General features: G+C 47.4%; 1 protein-coding gene across 3 annotated transcripts in view; it reads left to right on the top strand.

Annotated features, from left to right (window-relative positions):
* RNF19A (ring finger protein 19A, RBR E3 ubiquitin protein ligase) overlaps positions 1 to 16,970 on the top strand; it is a 970,824-nt gene extending 953,854 nt beyond the window's left edge. For all 3 annotated transcript variants that reach the window (XM_069621438.1, XM_069621436.1, XM_069621437.1), the window contains one exon: positions 14,409 to 16,970. In XM_069621438.1, coding sequence (XP_069477539.1) covers positions 14,409 to 15,099 — 691 coding nt within the window. In that variant the 3' untranslated portion in view covers positions 15,100 to 16,970. The remainder of the gene's footprint in view (positions 1 to 14,408) is intronic.
* Positions 16,971 to 23,708: the final 6,738 nt, after the last annotated feature.

The raw sequence follows: 23,708 nt of genomic DNA, 5'->3' as shown, positions 1-23,708 counted from the left end.
CTTTTGGGAATACCCCCAGAACAAAGTTTGCACCCCAACCTGCTGCAGCTAACCACAGTGGCATCAATACCGCTATAAGGTCTATTGATGCCACATAGATGGAATCATATTTGCCTTTCCAGGTCTGGTCGTGAAGGCTTCTAACCAAGAGGCCATTGAGCGAGTTGCTGTTTTCTTTGCAAAATCTGGTTTGAAACTTTCTTGGTCTACTGTGAAGGCATCATGAAATACAATACAGACAACAGATTCAAGATTCAAAACCAAGTAATTTATTAACTCAAATGTCACATGGGTATAAGGCCTAACTTGCCCTATGCTAAGGTAGGATTTCCCTACCTGAATGAAAATAAGGAAAGTCTGAGTCAAAGAGTTCAGCTTAAGTCTGTCTGCATCCAAAATCTATGCTTGCCCTCACAACTAAAGATAAACGGTGTGTAGGGATGTCAAAGAAATAGTGATCAAAATAAAGTTCTGAGCTTCTTCCAGCTCTTAACTTCTGCTTCAGCTCCCCCTCCCCAAGTTCAAGAAAGTTCTGCAAGTCTCAATTACTTCTTACCCACTCAAGGTAATATAGTCCCACACAAAGCTTGCGGTTCCCTTCCCCAAATTCCAAGCAGCACAGTTCAAAGAAAAATTATCTTGAAGCTTCTTCTCGAGACAACAAGTATAACTCGTTACATCTCAGGTTTCCCTTCCCTAAGAATTCAGCTGCGCCGGGTATATCTCTTTCAGCCTTTCAAACAACAAGATTTAACACAACGCAAGGTCAGCTTGACCATGTTCCTGGATTGCCTCATCCATTCACTGGCTGTGCCCCGTCTTGGTTTATTCCACAATGTTATTTGGTTCTCACAGTTCAGGGCCCGCCGGTCTCTGCATTTGTCAGACCACATGGTCTATCTGTCATGGGTCACGCAACAAGAATCCCTCTCTTTGTTGGTCTCTTGGCTTTGTGGACAATATTCACCCTTCTCTGGCTTCTGGTCTGTAGCCTCCTGGCTCTACCAGAGTATGTCACACACCACCTGCCAGTCTTTGGCCTTGCTGCATTTCATTTATCTGTAACGTTCACTTTGTGGTGGTCTTACTCTTGTTCCACCTTTTATATGGCACTCTTTCACATTGGTGCCTTTTTTTGCATTATTGTCATATGGGCACTTCCCCATTAGCTGTCTTTGGTTACTTTTTAAATTAAACCAGCTTAATTGCGAGATTCATTCCGTCGATATTCACCAGATATTCAGTGTGCTCAATTTCAAGTTTCATTCAGTTCAGTTTTTAATAAATGCTCAATTTCAGGTTCCTGGTTGGTTCTATATTCAATATGCATTTAATGTGTTTATTTTCAGGTTTTTCCTTTAGTTTCGTAAAGTATTACATTTCCACCGCATACGAGGAACTCCCCGACTGCCGAGTGCCTCTCCCGACACTCACTGGTCTTCGCTGTGGTTCCACTGTGGCTTCAGCTGCTTCCCCTAGCCTCGCCGAGGTTGCAGGCCTGCTGCTGCGAGCCCTGCTCGCATTTCGGGGCTTGTCTTGGCCTGGCTGGTTGCAGCGCAGCCTCCTTCTAGACGCGGACAGTGTCCCGCTCTCTCCTGCAGTCCCGGCCTCTGGTTTCTTCACCACAGAGGCTCCTACCGCTGTAACATCCTGACTCAGCAGGTTTTCTTTGCTTCGTGCCAGTGTCCTGGCTCCTCCACAGGTCCACCCAAGGCTGTTTCATCTGAACATGGCTTCCCTGTTGGTCTCCTTCTCACAGGCCTCCCTGTTTATCCATTTGCTACACATTCGGTCTCCTTTTATACACCTGCAACCTTTTGAGAGGTCGCAGGTGTGTACTTTCAATTGCATTTGCCTGACCATGATTAGGACATGCCTGACCTTCACTACACTTTGCAGGCATCTCGCTCGTTCCAGTACTAAAAAGAAAGAATTCATGTCAATTAATGTTGAAGATAATGATGACGATTATAGTAGTATGCAGAGTTCAGAATCGAATACATGGTCCGAGGAAGACGCCATGTTTGGATGATGTGTTTGGCTTACGGCCAAGAGGAGCGTTTGTGAGTCTAGAAAAAATGCCCTTCCGTAGCATAAACGGTATATTATGTTGGCCTAAAACCAACCGCATCACGTATTTAGAATCGCCGGTATAGAATAATCAGTATAACCATATAGCGTCCATTTTGATAAGATAGAATTCGCCATTTTGGTAATTATTGCTTTTCTTCTGTTCAAACTGCTTTGCTGTAAGTAAATTCTATTTCGTTCTTGCTCCTGCATAGAGAAAGGCCACAAGTTACATGTTGAAACGCAGCCCAATCAGCAATGCCCTGGTCTCCTCCCTCACAAGTCCTTGGAAGTAACCAACAGGTCCTTGGAAGTAAGCAACAAGGCATTTAATCACTACGCAGGTGCCAGCTAGTTTCGCTGGAGCGGCAGAAACTATAGAAATTAACAGTTAAAGGCTGAATTATGCTCTCTTCTGCGGCCCCCCTTCATTGAGCCCCTTTAGATCGTGCTGACCTCTAGCCCACGAATAGAAACTTGAAGATAATGAGGCCTGGAAATGCGTCTCTTCCCTGCACGCAGCTTGCTTGTAAGAACAAGAACAAGAGCATTATGTTCCCTAAAACAAAGAATAGTGTCTGCATCTGTGCAAATTGCAAACTGTTGCTGAATAAATGTCTGAATGGTGTCATATTCGTCATAATTGTCAATCATCAAACCATTCCAAAGAAAGAAACATTATGGGCGGTTTTGAATGTGTCACTACTGATAATAAGATGATCATTTTGTATATATGTAACTGATGTAAAACGCTCGCTCTCTTGCGTTCCACGAGGTCTGGGTGACGCACGTTGCGGGACGTGAGACCCAGTCGGCCGACTGAGACTATTTGCTTTGCAATAAACCCTAGATTTAGAGTACTGAACCTTGTGTCTGGCGAATCAGTTCATGTGTGGTGATTGTGCCTTGTTTGCATATGCGAGGGTCCCCTAGGGGCCCCATCAACATGGCATAGTGTGCATTACTCTGTCTCGTCTTCCTCAAAAGGGGAAAACCATTTCTCTCGCATCTTGCCCTTAATCCTTTTTACCTTCTTTCTGGTGTGTCTGGACTGGTGATATCTCCCATCATTTTCTTGGTCAGTGGGACATGGGTAACAATTTCCCATAACTGCCTCTGGAATAGAGGAGCTTTTCCTGGAAGGAAAAAGCTGAATACTGCGTCTTGCCCAACATCTCATTCCCAATCCCCAAGCACCCTCCACCCAGGTGATCCTCCCTTGCTGCTCCACGCCCAGGGTCAGGATGCAAATCTGATGGCCTTTCCCTGGCCACCTGCACAGAGGATCCAAAGGGAGTAGATGTGAGAACACACTCAAGTTTCCCACACTGGCCACACACTTAGCCTAGTCAGTTAAATATGTCAAGGTGATGGACGTGAACATTTTACTGTCCGCGTCCATCAGCATGATGGGACGATAGTTTTTGGGATCCGATCTTGGACCATGCTTCTGGGTGGGCACAATATAGGTCTCCCTGGATAGCGGATAACATCCAGTCATCAAAACTTCGCTAAATAGATGCCAATGTACTGAGGCCTAACTTTCTGGATCTGATTTTAGAACTAAGTTGGTTAGTCTACTAGGGCCTCTAGAGCGGCTCGCTTTTTTTAATGCTCACCAAAATGTCTTCTTGTTTAATTGTACAGGACCAAATATTAGATTCAATGGGTCCCCCGTCCGATACAAAATGGCTTTGTCTTCTGTTCCAACATAAAACGTAAGAAAATGGTCCTTAGAGAGAAGCATGTCCAACATGAGTTCACCCTACATTTTTGATTTTGCTTGGCCCTATGGTTCCTGATTCAGTTCTTATAAAACTGCTTTACCGTGCGAATTTCAAGTTCCACCCTCAACGTGCAGCGGTACAACCCTTTTTTGATATTTCTAATTTTCATTTTCAACAAGTCTTTCCTTCCCTTGATTTTAGGATCAAAAAGATGTAAGTGGGGCCTTTCAGATTTTATTGGTCCAGGCAGTATCCCAGGGCGAGAACATCCATCAATAATTCTTCCCAAGAAAGGCTGGAATTCATCTACCAAAAGGGTATCTTTCCTCCATTCTTCTTGGGAACACGCAAGGATTTCTGTAAATTCTTCATTCAGTTTCCCCAGGTTAACGAGATTTCAGTTTATCCGATGCCCGTCCGGATTTATTGGCAAATTAACTGGGCCAACCCGTATTTCCTCGACACATCCCTTCTTGAATTCTGCTATTAGAACCCGATGGTCACTAGTCAGGGCTGCGCCAATCTTAAAACTTTGACAAAGAGAATATAAAATAACATCCACATAATTCAGAACTGTCTCCAAATCGCCTCTTACCCAGGTAGGACACATCACCCTTAAAGTTGCCATTCATTCTAAGCAGACCAAGAGAGCCAAGGGAGGTGGCCCATAATTCCCCATTTCTGCCTTTGAGGGATGAACCATAGGAAATAACCATGGTATATTAAACTCATCCAGTTCCTCCGAAGTGGGACAAGAGAAGTTACAATCTCCTGCTACCAAAATACCACCCATATCAGATCTTTCTTTCCAACTTATAAACTCAAGGAGAGTCTCAAGAAACTTACTAAGGTGGCTGACAACCTCATGCCAAGTATATGTTTACTACCAGAATGCAGAGAAAATGGCAATCAATTTGCAGCTTTAATTCGGAGGTCATTGCCTCTGTATTTCATAGCTGTCACATTTTAAAACCGTTCTGGACTTAACCACCGTCACAAGGCCCACCAAAGGGCCTGCCCCTAGTATTCTTTTTCGGCCAACTGGTAAAGCAATCGTAAAACCAACAAGACTGAAGGGTATAACAACCAAATTTCTTGAAGCATTGGAATGTCAAAACTCTTTTGGTCCCCCACCAATTTTCGATAAGTGGTCAACACCTTATGTCCTTGGGTATTCCAGGGTTCAACCTTGAAGTGCTGCCACTGGTTAGAATTTCCTTAAATGCAGATTTGAGGTTCCGGGTGATGAATTCAGAGCACCCGCCAGCCATGTCCAGCAATTACACGCAGGTAAAGATCCGGGAATGTAGGTCGCCATCCGAGACTCCCTATTAACCAGGTCCCTATTTTCGCAGAGATCTTTGATTCCCGACTGTCTGGATAGATGCACCTTCAGAGATTTTAGATTTTTCTGACTGTCTTTCAACTGGCCTGAAGGATTGTATATAAAAACACTTAGTACGCAGTTGGGTGGCCTCATTCAAAGTAACTTTGAAGACCATTCTATATACTGTCCAAGACAACAAAACCAGTCCTTAGTTGATCTATGGACTCAAGCAACGCTATGTCCTTAGACGATTGCTCGAAAGGAGGGGATCTCGGCAAAGAGAGATAGCACATTAGCTCTATTTAGCATTAAGTGCCTCCCTTTCCTAAAACACACTCCAGTGAGACGATGAGGTTGGTGATCTGTGTGACTTGAGAATGTCTTCCCTCTTAGCTTAGTCTCCAATGATTTTCTTTCCTTTTGCCAGGGTCCGAGAGAATCTTCCAAGTTAATAGAAGTGCAATGATTGGCACCTTTATTGTTAAGTCATCCAAAGTAAACTCTTTCTGCCCACTAAAGGTCTATCTTTCCTGAAACTGAGAGCCAGTACCAATTAGCGCACTGTATACTTATATTTTTCTTCTGACCTGTTAAATATGTTTAAAGTTGTTCAGAGGGAATTCCAAGATGGCCGTCTGGAGGGGGGAGGACTTGCTAATTGTAGCTCATCCCTGGCCCCAATCGAAAGGGGATTGATATGCTTCTTTGCTCCCTCCCCCACCTGTGGGAGCGGATGTAAAAGGTGGCCCCCACCAGAAAGGCAAAGGTCCTATCGGAGTGGTAGACCGAGGGAGAGCTGAACGCAGCTGCGAGAAGTTGGTGCAGAGAAGGCGCAGGGCGTGCCGCCCCATGTGGATCACAGACCCAGAGGCAGCCTGTCAGTGTGGGATGCAGTGCCCACAGGACAACATCAATGGGGAGTATAAGTGGTGACTAAGGAGGAAGTACACTCCCCCGAAGTGTGTGGATGAGATGGGCTACAGGCACCCAACGGTGGAGGAGATAATATTGGGCAGCACCCCTCAGTGTTGGAAAGGTGGACGGGGACGGCGGTTCTCTGGGATCATAGCAATAACCGACCCCTCTGGATTGGCGATATTCACAAAGCATAAGTGGGCAGAGCCTAATTTTACCCAAATATGAACAATATAGCTTAAGAACTGAACAGAGTGCAGGGACAGTGTAAAATGTTGCGCCATCCAACCGCAAATCCAGCGACAGTGTGGCCAGCGGTGAAGGTGAGGAGGAGCTGGGGTTCAGTCAATTAAGGACCATAAAGCGCTGGATGTGATAGGGGTGAGGAGGCCCCTGGAATTTAATAATTCCTCAGAGAGCTATGTGATCCCTAGCAACCTTTAAAGCTTCCGTCAAAGAGGGAAGACCATCCATATCTCGTGATCTTCAGGGGGCTTGGGCTGTTTTTATGGATACATGGTCCTTGATGATAAGGGGACACAGGATATTGAGAGATTTTGGGTCGATTTGGTAAGACAGTGGCGCATGCGGTCCATTTTGGAGTAAAGGGTAAGGGACTGAAGTCTATTGGTACTTGGCTCCGTTTGGATCACAACTTGGTTCACGTGGTCAGTGGACATTAACGCCAGGTATGAAAGCAGACACCGCTGTTCGATACAGGCTGGAGTGGAGTCTGTAACCCCTGCGATCCAGTTGATCAACGGAGTGTGGGTTCTTAAGTGGTAAGCGCCTAAGGAAGCATATGTCGAATACCAAAGGGAGAAGATGTAATAAATGCACCCGCCCAAGGTGAATACTAGAGGGGACAATCACCAAGTGCTGGCAAACAGAGGCGAAAGGCACGCCCAGTGAGACTCTTCAATATCATGGTCCCCACACACTGACTACAGAACACAGGGACAGGATGGCGGTCACTAAAGAGGAACTGATGCAATGTTTGGCTGATCACTAACAGCGCTTAAAGAAAACGATCCAGGAGGCTTTTCAAGAGCAGATTACTGCCTTAAGAACGAACATAAAAACTGCAGTTTAAGAAATAAAAGGGGAAATCTCAAAATTAGGTGAGCGTGTGGACATTGCTCAACGAGCATTACAATAATTGGCAGAAGACTCACGGAAAAACGACGCGGTAGTTAGAAAAAATCACACGGATGATGCACAATCTTGAAATTCAGTGCGAAGATCTTGAGAACAGATCAAGGAGACAAACATTTGCATTAAGAACTCCCCAGAGGAGATCACATACCAAGATCTTAAGCACTCTATTCAAACTCTTTGCACGGATTTGCTTTTGGAGATTCCTTCGGACGATGTTCTTCTAGACAGAATTCATACGGGGGGCCATCTAAGGAAAGAACCGGGGGCTCGACCCCGGGACGTGCTGCCCGCATTTACATCATATGGGCAGAAAGAAGGAATCTTAAGGGCAGCACATACAGGTATGTCCTTAACCATCAATGGCTCGGAAGTACAGCTTTATCAAGACTTGGCATATTCCACTCTATTCAAAAGGAGGCAGATAAATCCAGTCACTAGCGTTCTAAACCAGGAGAAGGTTTGTAACAGGTGGATCTTTCCTTTTGGCTTGTTATTTTCCTGGAAGGGTATACAGTTCCAAGTAACATGTGAAGGTCTGGATGCTGTATCACCTTAAAGTAGGGACCGGACTGGGACATGAGAGGCGAGACCACCCAGCAGAGGCGCCAATGGGAGTGGTCCGTGGCGAAGCAATGCAATAGGAAAGCCTGTGCTCCGAAAGGCTGGGAGAAATCGAAGGACACGCCACACTCCAAGGGGTGGGGGTGGGGGTGTGACAGGTGAACCAGGTACACTGGAGAGTGTTGGTGGGACATTCGAAAGCGAACTGGGGAGGGAGAACAGAGTTGGAGATGGAGGGCCGGGATGTGATCGGGAGTTGAAGCAGGGGATCAGATTGGGATCTTTTGGAGAGGGTTAGTATATCTCTCCACAGTTGGTTGTTCCCAGGTAGTTTACTGGTTCATTGACGTGTTTTCCTGTGGTTGTCACTAGGACCCATGTACCGGCCTGGGTTAAAGATTGGAGGTGGGGGGGTTGCGGGAGGTAAGGGGTTGGTGCAATGGGGTGAGGGGAGTGTTTGGGAGGGGGGTCGGTAGGACAAACGCGAAGGTATGGCCGGGGGGAGGCAGAGAAGAAAATGTGACTCAGTGGTCCTAATATGTGTAATATGTGAATGCTATTTCAAAAATGTCAAGGTCTGTGTTGATTCTCGGGCACCCCAACGGGGATTAGAGGTAACGGGCCAGCGGACAGGAATGGGACTGGTTAGACTAGGTACTCACCATGGGTTTTAAAGTACTCACGTATAATATTCGAGGGTTAAATCCGCCAGCAAAGCGATGCAAGCTGGGATCATTCCTGAGGCGTGAGAAAGTCCGGTTTCAAGAAACCACATATGTAGAAAAGACAACTCGCGTATTAGATTAGAAGGCTATCCACATAATATGAATGAGAAAAAAAGCGGGGGTCCTGATGGCGTTTAGAAATAATCCTGATTTGGTGATCCTGAATTCTGTATGTGATGAACAAGGGAGATAACCATTTGTGAAACTTCCCATTCAGAGGGAAGTATTCACTGTAGAGACGGTGTACGCACCTAATTCGGGGCAGGAAGGTTTTCTGAAGGCATCATTGGCAGCACTTGAAAATATAACTGAGGGTCATATTATATTGACCAGACTTTTATAACATAATATGGGATGCAGAGATTGACAGTAGCCGAGGGGGATTTACACCACTTGGCACACCATCCCAACAATCTAGACATTTGGGATTAGGCGATGTGTGGCGAGTTAATAAAGGAAAGGAAGTGGGATTCACGTTTTATTCACATGTTCATAAGGCCCCGTCGCAAATTGATCATATTTGGGTATCTGCCAGATTGGCGGGACAAATTCAGGATGTTTCTGTGGGATCGATCGCGTTATAGGATCACGCACCCTTCAAGGCGATGTTGACTGACATCCAGTAATAGGGGTCTTTGGAATTGGGTTTTGCCAGGATGGATCCTTGAGGATACGGTTTTCTCGTGGGAGATAGAGGAGAGAATGCAGGCCTATATTGGGGAAAATGTGATGGTGGATATCTCCCCAGGGTTATGTTGGGATGCCTTCAAAGCGGTAATCAGGAGTGAACTGATAGCACGCAAAGCCCTGGGGAAAAAGATGAGTCGGCAACTAGAGGAAGACTTAGAGACCCAACTTAAGAATATAATGCTGAAAATGGGTAATTACCCTACGAGGGATACAATGAAAACGTATAGTACAGTTCGAGGATAGCTTGAATTATTAAGGGCGGAAAGGACCCTACTTGGCGCTAAACAACATTATGTAGAGGGGAATAGCACAAAAATTCTAAAAATTAGGGAAGGGGACAATGTAACGGATACGGAGGGAATTATAAGATGCTTTTAAAGGGTCTATGGCATGTTATATTCTTCCGATAGGCTGCAGGAGGGCCTGCTGAATACATATCTGGCAGAACGAACTGTTCAGAAACCACCTAGTGCAGACAGGGAAGAGCTTGAGGTAGACATTACAGAGGAGGAAGTCAATGCAGCCATAAGAAAACTTCGCCCCGAAAAAGGCTGTTTTCTGGAAGAAATATTGGTGAATTTTGGCTCCCCACTTAACGAGTCTGTATAACTCCTTCAAAAAAACTGGGCATGTTACAGCGTCAATGGATAAGTCTAAATTGGTGGTATTCCTGAAACCGGGCAATGACCCGACCCGGTGTGGGTCTTCTTGCCCAATAGTGCTAATCAACATTGAAGCCAAAATATACACCAAAATATTAGGTTCACGCATGGAGGACAGACTTCATATGTTAATAGGAACCGATCAAGCGTGGTTCACAAAACGTCAAACCTTTGATAATTTAAGGAGGATGTGTCACCTAATTGACAAAGTTGAACTGCGTGGGATTCCAGGAGCACTCCACTTGTTTGAACCAAACACCACTTGTGTTTGGTTCACAATGGTGCATGCAATGGTTGCCGGCGGAATGGTCAAAGTCCGGTTTAACTAGGAATGTCACGTTTTTGCAGCTGTTCACGGTACTAGTTGCGGTCTGTGTGTTGGGGAACCAGCTGGTGGGTAAAAGCAGCATTTATTTGGTCGGACAGTAGGTCTGTGGTTGAGGTGATTGACTGCAAAATATGGGATGATGCTCCGCGTTCTGAAGAGGTTGATATTGTACTGTTTGCAATATGATGGGGGTGTGTTTAGGGCATGCCATGTCCCAGGGGTCCATAATAAATGCAGCAGATTCCTTGTCTCGTTTTAAGATGTAGTTTCAGAGGTGGTGTCCGATGGCAGACAAGCGGATGGCAGAGTTCGTTGTGGATATATGGAGTATTGGAGCCCAAGGCTCGGCACGTTGATGGCCTCTGCTGTCCAGCTGAAGACTAAGAAGACATATGAGGCGGCAGTGGGGGCTTATTTTGGGATTTGCAGCGACAGCAAGTTGATTGAGATCAGTAATTGGTGTAGTGTAGCATCTTACTTGCAGGTATTGTCATACCCGGCCTGTCGCTGACTTTCGCAAGGGAACGGGTTATGGCCATCAGTTTTTACTCAAGGTTGCAGGAGAGCGTGGATTTCGCCACCCATTTTGCGATTAATAAAAAAAGGCATTCCAAGGTTGGGTTCGCGCAGCCCTGCGCCCCTTTTGCCCCCCCCAAACCACTGCCCCCGATACATGCAGGCCAATTACTTTGGGCATTCCACAGGGTATGTTGGGGGCTCTCCCAGCAGTGTGCGAGGAGTCTTATGAGGGATTACTGTTTGCAGCAGCATATAGTTTGGCATTTTTGGGGGCATTTAGGGTGAGTGAGCTGATGGCCACTTCCAGAGCGGACTAGTTGGGGGCAATGAAGTGGGTCCACACGCATTTCTTACCCAATCACATGAGGTTGTATCTGCCTAGGTCTAAAACAGTCCGGTTGGGTAGGGGGTCCTGGGTCACATAGTTAGCTGGCTCCAATCAGGAGTGGTGGCCTAGGTTCCTTTTGGAACGTTACATGTCGGTGAGACTGGCGGGTGGTCGCCATAATTTATTGGTCCACGCGGGTTTTCTTTTTTTATGAAATTCCAATTTACCAAGGTCATGCTGAAGTCATGCCAGGCGGTGGGTTTTTCTACTGCAGGTTTCACCTCCCATTCCTTTCGCATAGGTGCAGCCACCAAAGCGGCAGTGGTGGGTCTGCCCCCGCAAGCACTACAGCGTATCGGGAGATGGAGGTCTGATTGTATTCAACGCTATGTGCGGCTGTCTTAGGCCAGTGTAACAACATTAAGTGAGCCTTGCTTTAAAGGAATAGTGTGCTCTAAAATATTATTGGCTAAAAAGATGGCCCATAATCAAAAAATATTTTAAAAAAGTCGCTATGTAAAGTATTGTGCAAATTAAGCTCAAACTGAAAAATGTGAAGCACTAGGAGGCATCCATTTTGTGAAATGGATGCCTCCTGTGCTTGCCCTTGCGGCACTAATGAAGCAAAAGCTAGCCAGCTGTAATAAACAAAAGCTACCACTGGGTGGGTTTTGCTTCATTGGTGCCGGAGGCTGGAGACCAAAGACTGCAGGCAGTAAAGCTGGAGGAGCCCAGAAAACTTAGAAAGAAAACCGCAGCTTTTAAAACATATTTGTTTGTGGTAGCTTCAGCTTGGAGCCCACTAGGCTCCAAGCTGAAGCTACCGCAAACGTAAATACAACGTTGTTGTATTTAAAACGCTGTGGTTTTCTTTCTAAGTTTCTCACTCTCCTCCGGCTCGGAAAAACTGCAGCATTTTTTAATACAACTGCGTTGTTTCTGCCTGCCGTGGCTTTCACTTCGAGTCTCCTGGGCTCCCGTGGGGGAGCCCAGGAGACTCGAAGTGAAAGTCGTGGCAGGCAGAACCACAACAGGGGTGTGTTTTTAAATGCCGCCGTGTTTCTCACTACGACGGCTTTCACGTGGAGTCTCCTGGGCTCCGCCAACCCTGAGGGAGCCCAGGAGACTCCACGCGAAAGCCGCAGCAGTGAGAAACGCAACGTTCTTGTACTTATGATTTCCGTGGTTTTCCAACCACGGTAATCACAAATACAACAACGTTGTAATTACCGCGCCTCTCTTTTTGCCTGCATTTTACGTTTTCTGTGCTTCCCTGGGCTTTGGGAGCACCAAAAACGTAAAATGAAAGTGGAAGGCAGCCTCCTCAGCTCTGCTCTGGCTGCAGTAAGCAAAATCTCCCAGTAGGGGGCTTTTGCTGCTTGTTTAGTGCCGCCAGGGCAGAGCTGAGGAGGCTGCCTGAAATGGCAAAATGGATGCTCCCATGTAAACGCTTTGAGCCTCGTTTGCTCAAAGCGTTTACATAGGAACTTTCATTAAAAATATGTTTAAAGTATGTTTTAGGCTATTGCCCATCTTTTAAAGCAATAATATTTTAGAGCGCAATATTCCTTTAACTCTGCAAAGTGTTTCCTTGCGGAGTGATGCCCACGCCAGGGGTAGCTTGGGTATGCGGCCAATCGTTTGTATCCACAGCGGCAGTGAGGCTGAGCGAGCCGGTGTGGCGTGACAAACATGTGTATGACGGATTTGCATGTTACTGGTTGGGAGCTGGGAATTTGCGCTTTAGACAGCTCTGGGAATCTTTGTTGGAAACATTGGAGCAGCGGCGTGTTCCTCTTCCTGAGGTTTTGGTACTTCATGTAGGAGGGAATGACCTGGGCAGGCGGCAAGTGAGGGAATTTACGGTCAATGAGTTGGTTTTCCTAGCACACCATTTCAAGGGTACAGTCGTAGTGTGGTCAGAAATGATTCCGAGGCAGGATTGGGGACATGGGGGCATTTGGACTGTCCGGCTGCACATTGGACTTCCTTGTTCAGATGCCAGGGGCATACTACGAGTGCACCCCTAATCAAAGAAGGCGAACGAGGGGCAACAGCCAATAGCGTATCGCTGACACTGGCGGTCCCATACCTGGGAACTGTAAGCTTGTTAGCCTCTCGGGGGGGGGGGAATAAGTAATGTTGGCAAGACTTTTCCCTGTTGCTGCGCCTTCATCCATTACAGGGGACTTGAGCACACGTGCCCAGCACAGGCGAGTCGGGAGAGGTAGAGCATAGGCAATTTCCAAGATTTCTTTAGCGTTGTCTAGTTTCCCGTTCATCGTCCAGCTATGCAGGTCAAATATAAAATTGCTCAATAAAGTTAATGTTACTTGGGTGACCGCCACCCACCTGCCAAAAGCCGACAGAAGCACACTGCTGACGCACCACCCTTAACTCCCCAGGGCTTGTAGCAGGTGCTAGCAGATTCAATGCAGTTAATAAATTGTCCTTCTCTCCTCATGCTCCTGCGGACCACTGCAGGCCACACTTCAGCGCTGGAAGTGTTTTTTAAGACCAAACTCCCCTTGTAGCGGAAAGGTGACATTTGTGGAAATGGTAAGCATACTCCAATTTCGGGTTAGCCCACAAATCGAAAGTCAAAAGTAACGGGCAGCAATCTCAGTAACGCCACAGAATTGCCACTGCAGGCCACATTTCAGCGCAGTTCTTCATTGTTTAGATTACAGCCGAGCTTGTACTTTGAGAGCACTACGAATTGGAGATCATCTTTGCTGCCGTCTGTTGTGCAAGCTTGCCTCGAAGTGCCCGAGCCTCCGTCAGCCTGCAGACTGTTTCTTGTATTTTGTAAGGTTTCTCAGTTACAGACCTTCTGCCCCTAAAGGTCTTCGTGCACTCCTGTTTTTTTTGTAAATCTTTTACTCCCTGGATATGCCAAATTGTCTCCTGTTTGTATAGAGGTCATAGTAAATTAAGTATTTCACCATCGTGGCCACGGGACTGCTAGTCCAAAATGCGCTTTCCTCCTTACAACTCATCGACCATCATGCTAAGAAGCGTCCTCGTATGCCTATGTTTGCGTACACAAAAATAAAGGCATTTTGAGCCACAGGTGCAAGCATGTTAAATGTACCCATACTGGTATGGCCTTGCATGAACCTCGGCTTCGCTATTTTTCTTTGTGTGCTTTGCAGAGTCGTCCTATCCCCGTTCCATGGACAACACATTTGTATTGAAGAGTGTGGGCTAAATAATGTGAGTAACTTTAACTTGATATTGTCGGGTGGGATATTGTGATAGCTGGGGAAATCTCTACATCGTGTGTGGGATACGTTTTTAATAAATATAGACTAATTCAACTTACTGTTTCATTTTGAAGTTCTTGTGTTTCCCATTGAAATTATCGAAATGTCTAACGTATGCACTACGTTTTTCAGAGAAGGAAACAGCATGGAGGTGCAAGTGGATATTGAATCGAAGCCTGCAAAATTCCGGCACAACAGTGGAAGCAGTAGTGTTGATGATGGGATTGCATCTTGTAGGGGTAATGCGGGATGCTCTTCAGCTTGTTTACCCGAGAGTAAATGCAGTGCCACTAGGTGGTCCAAAGAAACATCAACCAGCAAGAAATGTAAAGGTAAACTGAGAAAAAAAAGTAGCATGAAGATTAACGAGACCAGAGAGGATATGGACGCTCAATTGTTGGAACAACAAAGCACAAACTCTAGCGAGTTTGACACGCCTTCCTTAAGTGACAGTGTACCATCGGTAGCAGATTCGCATTCAAGTCATTTTTCGGAATTTAGCTGCTCTGACTTGGAAAGCATGAAAACGTCCTGCAGCCATGGTTCGAATGATTATCACACCCGATTTGTTACCGTCAGTCCACTGCCAGAGGTAGAAAATGACCGCCTGGAAAATTCTCCACACCAAAGTGGCATTCCTGTAACTGTTGCATCTGCTCCAACCACAGATGTTTCATCCCTTAATTACATTGCTGAAGAAAATCTTGGCAACGAAACCGCAAATGATGGTGAGTTCTGTTTGGATGACACCCCGAAAGAGACAAATAACAACCATTCACCACAGGCAGTGGAGCTGAACTCTGCAATTCAGACTGAAATTTAGAACTGCAAATGTTGCTACTTCACTTGTTACTAGTAGAACCCTGCTCACAAAGAGAGCGTTTAACGTGGAAGTTGTACTAAGTATGACCACAGTTGTTGTCAAGAGCAGAGCACCATGGCACTATTCCATTTAGTTTGTGACTACAAAATGGAGTTAAACACATTAGGATCTGTTACAAAGCTAAACCATGGAGAATTGACCACTATTGGAAATGACTCTTCATTGGTACAAACCTTGTTTTGTCTGTTCTTGATGATCTGCGGCACAAACCATTTACTCTGCTTGGGACTAGGGTGAACTTCAGGAAAACATACAGGAAGCTGCACCCGATGTAGCTCACCTCATTTACATTGCGTTCAAGTGAATGTTAGAAGAACTCCAGTAAAACAATTAAACGAGCTCCAGTGATTGCAAAAGAAACTAACTACCTGTAGGGTTTTCAGTTTAATTTCTCTTTGTGAATCAGAAAACAAACATGCCTTATGTTCTTAATTGTTTACCAAGTAGTTCCTGGTCAAGGAGGGCGTTTAATTTTAATAAAAATTACACAGATCACCGGAAGAAATTAGGTGTTTGTGAAACCAGCTGTAGGTTTGCTCTGTTCAGAATGTAAAAAAAATATGAAACTTGCAGGTAACCAAGAACGGATATTTTTTGACCAGCAGCAGAGCTGCACTTTTAATTGGTCCAATGTTGGTTAATAGACAAGTAGCTCAATATTTTATTTTGTGATTTTATTTGTTTATCATGGAAACTAGTGTGTTCCAAAAGCATGGAGACTATAGGCACTGGTTGCATCAGACAATGAAGCGCCTTGACAACATAGAGCCGTCGTGTTGCCATTTTGTTCATTCCAAACAAAGCAGATATTGTACTCTATGCATCCCAGAGGATTTATATGCCACACCCGTATGCTTTGCGTATGGTTATGGCTTTTTGCACAACATGAACAGGGGGTGGGGGCCCATCTGGTACTTGTGAAAGATTGTGACTTGGTTTAACGGCAAGAGCAATGGTCATAATCGCCTTTTCTATCTAGCAACACATGAAGATGCAGTATACGACAATTGTACATTTTAGAAATGTAATCATTTTAGATGCAATCACCTCTCACTCTGGGAACCTAGTTTCCCCGTAGATTTTTTTTGGTGCCTTTAAAAAGGCTCGGTTTTAAGTGCCTGGTTGGTTGAGGATTTCACTGTATAACGTCCTCTAGAATAGCCTGTATTCTTACCGTGGACCATAAAGGAGCGTCCTATACAGCGAATGGCAGTGGTAGAAGAGTGTGTAACAAAGATATATCGCCTACCAAAGAGTCACTCAGGCTTTAGTGGAAACACTACTACACTACACCTATTTACAAATAACTTGCACCTGTCCACTTGTAAATCTGAAGCACCGTGCAGGGCTTTGCACAAGTACACTGATGGGGGGAAAACACGACCGATGGAATCCAATATGGCTGGCGATTTTTACATTTATTTTCACATTATTTCTGCTATTGCTTTTAAAAGAAATGCAGCAACACAGACTGTAGTTGGTGAAAGCGCCTGCACTGTAGAAACTGTTAAATAATTAAAGATGCAAACAAGTGTGCATAGTCAAATTGTTAATGTTTTGTCTACTGTTTCTTGTAAGTCTTGCCCTATTGGTGCTACTGAACGTTTTGGATTTGTAAAACGAGATGCCACGAGCAGCCGTTCAGTTCCGTGACCTTTTCTCACCAGTTTCATTAATATGCTTACAACACTAGTGCCAGTTATTTGCTGATGCTTCTTCTGGTATCTGTACTGTATATTTGTTTGCAGTCTTATTTTGCTCGAAAGTATGCGTGTGAACCGCAGGACCGAAATAAATGTACAAGTACTAAATCGTCGTGGTTTTTGTTTGAAGGTAAACTTGCTTATTCCCTTTTTATTAAAGTCAATGGTGTCGTGAAAGTGTATGTACAGGTTCTCACAGGGATTTTCCTGTGTGCCGCCCACCATTGCACCTTTGATCTGAAAACGCTCGTTTTTGCAGCATTAAACTGTTAAGTGTGATAAAAGAAATATAACGTAATCCCCCTTTTGCCTTCAAATTGTAAGAAATAACAATTTAAATAAGATATTTTTGAGTGTTGCAAAGTGTTGTGCACAATACAGCATTTTTTATACAATCCCACAAAACGATACTATTTGAGAACGTTTTTTCTTAAGTCAGTGCTATGCAATTGAAACATTTGTGAAGGATTTGAAGAATGTTTTCCCTCGAAACCGTTACATAACTTTGACAATATATACAGGTGCATTCTTAGTACTAGGCACAACCAAATGGTCGATATCCATAGGGGAAGGCAGGACACCGAGCCATGCCCACAAGGGCTATAGAGATTTTGATCAATTAAGAGCAAGTGTGTCCAGATGTTTTTTTTTTTTTTTTTTTTTGGTTGCTTCACCATTGATGTAATTGGATGGCGATTCTATTTAGAGCTCAAAGATTAAGCAAGTATTCTCTTTTGTATAGATCAGCAATTTTCATCTATAAAGGCATAATCATCTTAGCCAAGAGTGGTCCTCAAATGTTTTTTTTGAAGATTTGTAGCCTTCTATTTCACATTACCTGCTCTTACACGTCACGTCCTTTTTCCTCCATACTGCATGGGCGTCCCTTCCTAGGGACGGGAGACGGAACCTTTTACCAGAAAAAAAACTTTCTTCCCCTTTAAATTTAGAGGCATGCGGGGGTGCGGCCCTGGGAGCATGTGCTACCCTGACTGCCCTCAGGCGCCACACCCCAGTCCTCTTTTCCGCGTCGACGGGAACGGGACGATTTCACCAGCGCCCCTGGGTTTGGCTTCGGCCATGTAATACCACGCGCTCTTCCCCGGATACTTTCATCTTTTTATCAATCAGGTACTTGGTTGTCTGGTGCCATGCTCCTCCCCGGGTATGTTGACTTCAGCGGGCTTCAACAGGAGTCCAGCCTGCGAGGGGCTCTTCCCTACATCAGACACCCATGCCCTTTTCCTCCGCTGCCTTGGCCCCGACCACGGATGGGAAGGTTGTACTGCGTGTGACACACTTTCTTCGCGCGCCTAGGTGGAGGGAGCTCTTCGAGAGGTCACCTCCAGAGAACCCGAAGGACTTTGTCAATCATCGATCAAGGCCCAAGGTAGGGCCGCTCTTTTCCAGCGCACCCCGCAAGGGAGACTCCTTTCCAAGGAAGTGCCCGAGCAGGAGGTACATTTCAGATTCTCGTACCAGCACAAATACCAAGGCTAATTCAGCTACCAGCCACAAGGCTGAGGGGTCCGTAGATTCTCCTGAAAATGGTGCTGAGGGACCTGAAGGTTCTTCTAACAGGTGTACAGCCGAGGGGCTACGCCCTTTTACCGGAATCATGACCGAGGGGGCGCCTACACGCAGCACTACCGGCGACTTCGCCGAGGGCGATACGCCTACCAGGCCTCGCCCTGAGGTGCAGGGCAGGTGTCAAGCTCCACCGTCAAGAGTCCTGGAGGAGGCTGAGCCCAGTGAGCCAAACACGACGACTTTGGCACACAGCTCGACAAGGTGGCCGACACACCAAACAAGATAGCCGCTTTTCCGATACCTCCCAGAGAAACGGCAAAGGTGGGTGAATGAGTTACAAGGTGGGGCTGGGGTCAACCAGGTACGTGGCCTACGGTCTATTCATCAACAGCGCAGGGCCGGTTCCCTCTGCAACCGAGACGTGTACGCACCGGCCCCAGAATCCACCCGTGATCCCGTCAATATCACCTGCCACCCTACCAGCCTGTGAGGACAGCTTTTTTGAAAAGTTCCTCAACTTCATGAAATCTCCTCACATGGGGGCCATCCTCAGGGATGATATCAAGGACATGCTCCCTCCGGTCCTGCCGCCCCGAGCAAATAGTCATTTCTCCTATGGTTCCAGCGCTGCAGGTCCCAGTGCATCCACTGCTGCCCCAGCTGGCTCCTTCGATTCCCAGCTTCCCTGCCTCCCACAGCTCAGGCGGTTCTGTACCAGCCTCTGCTGAAGCCTCCGGCTCCGGTCCACACAACGCAGCCCTCGGCGCCCAGCGCTCCTCCTGTGATGGACCAGCCGGACGCTCAGGTGGACGCAGACTAGGAAGAAGGCCCCGATGCACCATCTGCCAAGTCCTTCCTCAGCCCGAAGTTGAATACCCAGCTGAAGATGTGCTTGCCGAGGTCCTCGCTCTACGCCCCTTGGCTAAGATGGGGATCACGATGCAAAAGGACGTGGTCATCTTGGCCAAAAAGGGGGTGGCTCAAGCCCCACTCCGCCCAGCCGGTCAATCGACACCTGGATGCCAAATACAGGCAAATGGAGTGTAATATACTGTTGCTGTCGGCCCATCCTCAACCATACTCTTTGGTGATTGCTGCGGCGTCACTCTACTCAAAACCTCAGTCGTCCTCGGCCACCTCGTCCTCTGCGCTGCTAGGCAAGGAGAATATCTTGGAGGCGTACGGGAAGAAGCTTTATGCCAATGCCTCGCTGCATCTTCGACAGGCCAATGCGGATGCCATGCTGGCAGCAGTTAACCAGAGGCTTTGGCGGGAAATAGACTTCCTTCCAGAACTAGTCCCGCTTCAAGGTGGGGCTGTTAGAGGCTAAAATGGTGGCGCACATGGAGTCCACCATGCCCCACATCGACAACTTTGGCCGGGGCATATGCATCACCACGGACATGAGATAAGCAGCCGGGCTACTAAATTCAATCCAGGAACGCATATTGGACCTTCCCTTTGAGGGTGGAGACCTCTTCCACTCCACCACCTGCGAGGAGCTAGATAAAAATAAAAACAGCTTTCAAACTGCGAAGTCTTTATCCTTACGAAGGCCACACCCAAGGCATTCACCCAGTCACATCAACTTTCCGACAAGGGGCAGATGTTTGGAGGGATCCGCTGCTTCCAAGAAAGGTGGTCCAGGCAGCCTGACCATTCGCAGAGTCCAAACTGGCACACGCAACAAAAGGGGTGGAGGGTTGCGGAAGGGAGTAAGGGCTTTTTCCAGAGCCCCTCCTCAACAGCCTTGGAAGGACAGAAGGCATTGTGTGCCCCTTCAGGTCTCGCGTCTCGAGTGGGGGGCAGGCTTGCCCTTCATGCACAGTTCTGGTGTCAGAATTTTGCAGACCCCTGGATCCTCTCTGTAGTATCCACAGGAACCGCCTACCGATCCCTTCCGCCCTTCCCTCCACCCACCCACTCCCACAGATTGGGACAGCAACTCTGTTGGCAGAGATTCGGTTGCTCGTCGAGAGCTAGGCAGTGGAAGATGTCCTAGCATCCCCAGCGAGGATTGGGATTCTATTCCAGGATATTCGCCATACAGAGGAAGAACCGGCTGGCCTGAGAGTTGTGTTGGACCTTTCCACCCTCAACCTCTCCTTCCCTGTTCAAAAATTCAAGATGGTTACGCCAGCGCTCATAGCGGAGACATTGTGCAAGACGGACTGGATGTGCTACCTGGATCTGAAGGACACTTATCCACACATCCCGATTTGGCAACCACATCAATCGTTTCTTCGGTTCAGAATCATGGGCTGCACCTTCCAATACAAGGTGCTACCCTTAGGCCTCAACTCGGCTCCCAGGGTGTTTACCAGACTCATGAATGCAGTGGCAGCCCCCCTCGGGGCCCAGGGCCACCACATCTACCCGTACCTCGACGACTGGCTTGTCAGGGAGACATCACCGGAGGCGGTACACGACACGTCCTCCGCTCTTGTGAGCACACTCCACGACCTGGGGTTTTCGCTCAACCTAAAGAAGTCTCCGCTGTAGCCCACGCAGAGACTTACTTTCCTGGGCCTCATCTGAGACACGTGCTCTGAGAAAATGTTCCCCTTGGAAGACAAGATAACAGCCATCAAGAGGGCCACGGCTCACTTCCTCACCCGAGAATTGACATCGGCCTGGTGGTACCAACACTTATTCAGACTAATTGCGGCGATCCTTCTGGCCGTCCCACTAGACGAGACTCAGGATGAGGCGACTACAGCTGGACTTTGCAGCATCATGGAATCGGGAACGGGGCTCCTAAGCGGAGCTGATCAGCGTTCCGCATTCTCTCTACTCTGACCTCACATGGTGGTCCGGGGACTGCAACCTGCCCACAAGCAAACCCTTCAGGCAGCCGACCCCGCAGATCACCATCACTACGGAGTGTTCTCTCGAGGGCTGGGGGGGCCACCCTAGACAGTCACTGCGTCCATGGAGTCGGACCCGGTGAAGCAGGATCCCATATCAACTGGCTGGAACTGCAGGCCATCTGGCTAGCTTTCAAAGCTTTCCTTCCGGTCATTGGGGACAGGTTTGTCCTCATCCAGACAGACAACTCCATCAGCATGTACTATGTCAACACCAGGTCCCCGCCAATGCAGACTTGTCAGCATGTGAGAATGGGCCCTGGAGAACAGCCATGAGGCTGTCCACCTTCCGGGGGAGTCCAACTTGGAAGCAGACGGGCTCAGTAAGCTGTGAGCGGACAATTACGAGTGGCAATTGAACAACCAGGTGCTGCAGGAGATCTTCAGCAGATGTGGATACCCTCAGGTGGATCTTTTTGCCTCCTGGGATAACAGGAAGTGCCAGCAGTTCGTGTCCTGGCAGGGACAGGGCCCCGGCTCCCTGGGCAACGCATTTCAGAGTAAGTTGAACGGTATGACAACCTATACCTTCCTGCCCACTCTACTGGTCGACAGGGTGATATGCAAAATAAAGGAATCTTGTCACCTCAGCATCATTCTGATAGGTACGTGGTGGCCGGCAATGACATGGTTCTCCGAGCTGCTCAGCCTCTCAGACAGGCCACCCATTCACCTTCCGTTCTGTTGGCGCAGCAGGGGGGGCAGGGTCATCCACCCTGCGCCACAGAAATTAGCCCGTGCAGCATGGTTCCTGAGCAGGTCACGCTAAGGCACCTCAACCTCTTGCAGAATAACCTAGACATCATTCAGGGTGCGAGGAGTAAGTCTACCAGGAGCCAGTACAAGAGTACGTTGACTAGGTTCGGTCACTGAGCAGCCTCTAAGGAGATCGACACCCTTACATGCAAGTTGGACGATGTGCTCTCCTCAGCGCACTCGGGCGTGCAGGTGGACACATGCCGCATGTATTTGGTGGCCATAGAGGCCTACAAAAACTGAGGAGGAGGTCTTCTTCTCTTCCAACCCAATAGTCAAGCTGTGTTTGACGGGCCTCTCCAGACTTTCGCACATGAAAAGGCCACACCCTGTGTGGGACCTCAATGTAGTGTTGGGTGCTTTGGCGCACAAGCCGTTCGAGCCAATGTCGTCTGCGGACATCAGGCTGGTCCCCATCAAGACAGCCTTCTTAGTGGGCCTCACTTCGGTTTCGCAGAGTCCGCGAAATACAGCCTCTGGTGGCATCAAAGCCGTATACTACTTTTCAGAAGGATAAGGTAGTCCTGCGGCCACATCCAGCGTCACTACCAAAGGTACCCTCTGCTTTCCATCTGAATGAGAATATAGTCCTACCCACTTTCTTTGATGAGCCGAAGGACGAGGCTCAGAGTGTTCTGCACTGTCTGGAGGTCGGACGCGCTCTGAAATTCTACTTTGACAGGACCAAGGGCTTTCGCAAGTCGGACACACTGTCCCCTTCGGCGGGGTCAAGGCCTGGGTATCAGGCATCCAAGGCCTCGATTGCACAGTGGATGGTTTCGGCCATCAAGGAGGCCTATGAGGGGCAGCACAAGCCACTTCCAGCTAACATGCACGCCCATGCGGTCAGAGCCAAGGCCACTGCCATTGCATTCCAACAGCAGGTTCCGTGGCAGGTCATAAGCAGGGCGGCTACCTGGGCCACCCCCTTGGCTTTCTGCAAGCATTACTGTTTGGACGTCGGCTCTAGATCAAATGCAGCTTTTGGACAGGCGGTTCTAAGAAACCTATTTGCTTAAGGGGGGGTCTCCTCTCCACCCAAGGGCTACATTCAGTTGTAATCGCCCGTTCAGTATGGAGGAAAGGGGATGGGACGTAAGAGTAATTATAAGTTACTCACCGTAGTGACTAACTTACTCTTAGTCTTTAGTCTCCTTTCTTCCATACGTCCCGCCGTTCTCCCCCCTAATAAAACTGCTGTCATTAGGCAATGTTAATATATTGTCGAAGTGTCTATGGGGACTGAGGTGTTGCGCCAGAGGGCAGAGTCAGGGTAGCGCATGTTTCCAGGGCTGCACCCCCCGCGTGCCTCTAAATTTAAAGGGGAAGGTTTTTTCTGGTGAGAAAGGTTCAGTCTCCCGCCCATGCAGTATGGAGGAAAGGGGACTAAGAGTACGTTAGTCACTACAGAGAGTAATTTATAATTTCCTTATCAAAATGTAGTGCAAATTATAGGTTTGTGAACATCTCCTTGCACTTGATCCGCCTCACCGCCTGTCAGAACCATTTCATGTTTTCATGCTCTTTAAACGAGCGGCCATTAAACAGTATTTTAAAGAGCAACAACTTTGTTTTTCGACCTGTCTGTGAAGTGGCCCTCCCTGCAACAATTCCCAGAATTGTAGCAGCAATTGTACCATCCTCTTCATCAGAGACCTGGTTGATGGTTCATGGCGGTGTCAACTGAAAAGTC

Source organism: Ambystoma mexicanum, chromosome 5q (assembly GCF_040938575.1).
Source record: "Ambystoma mexicanum isolate Mex_15411 chromosome 5q, UKY_AmexF1_1, whole genome shotgun sequence".
NCBI lineage: Eukaryota > Metazoa > Chordata > Amphibia > Caudata > Ambystomatidae > Ambystoma > Ambystoma mexicanum.
Note: the sequence above shows the minus strand (reverse complement) of the source record. Positions and strands in the feature narration are given on the sequence as shown.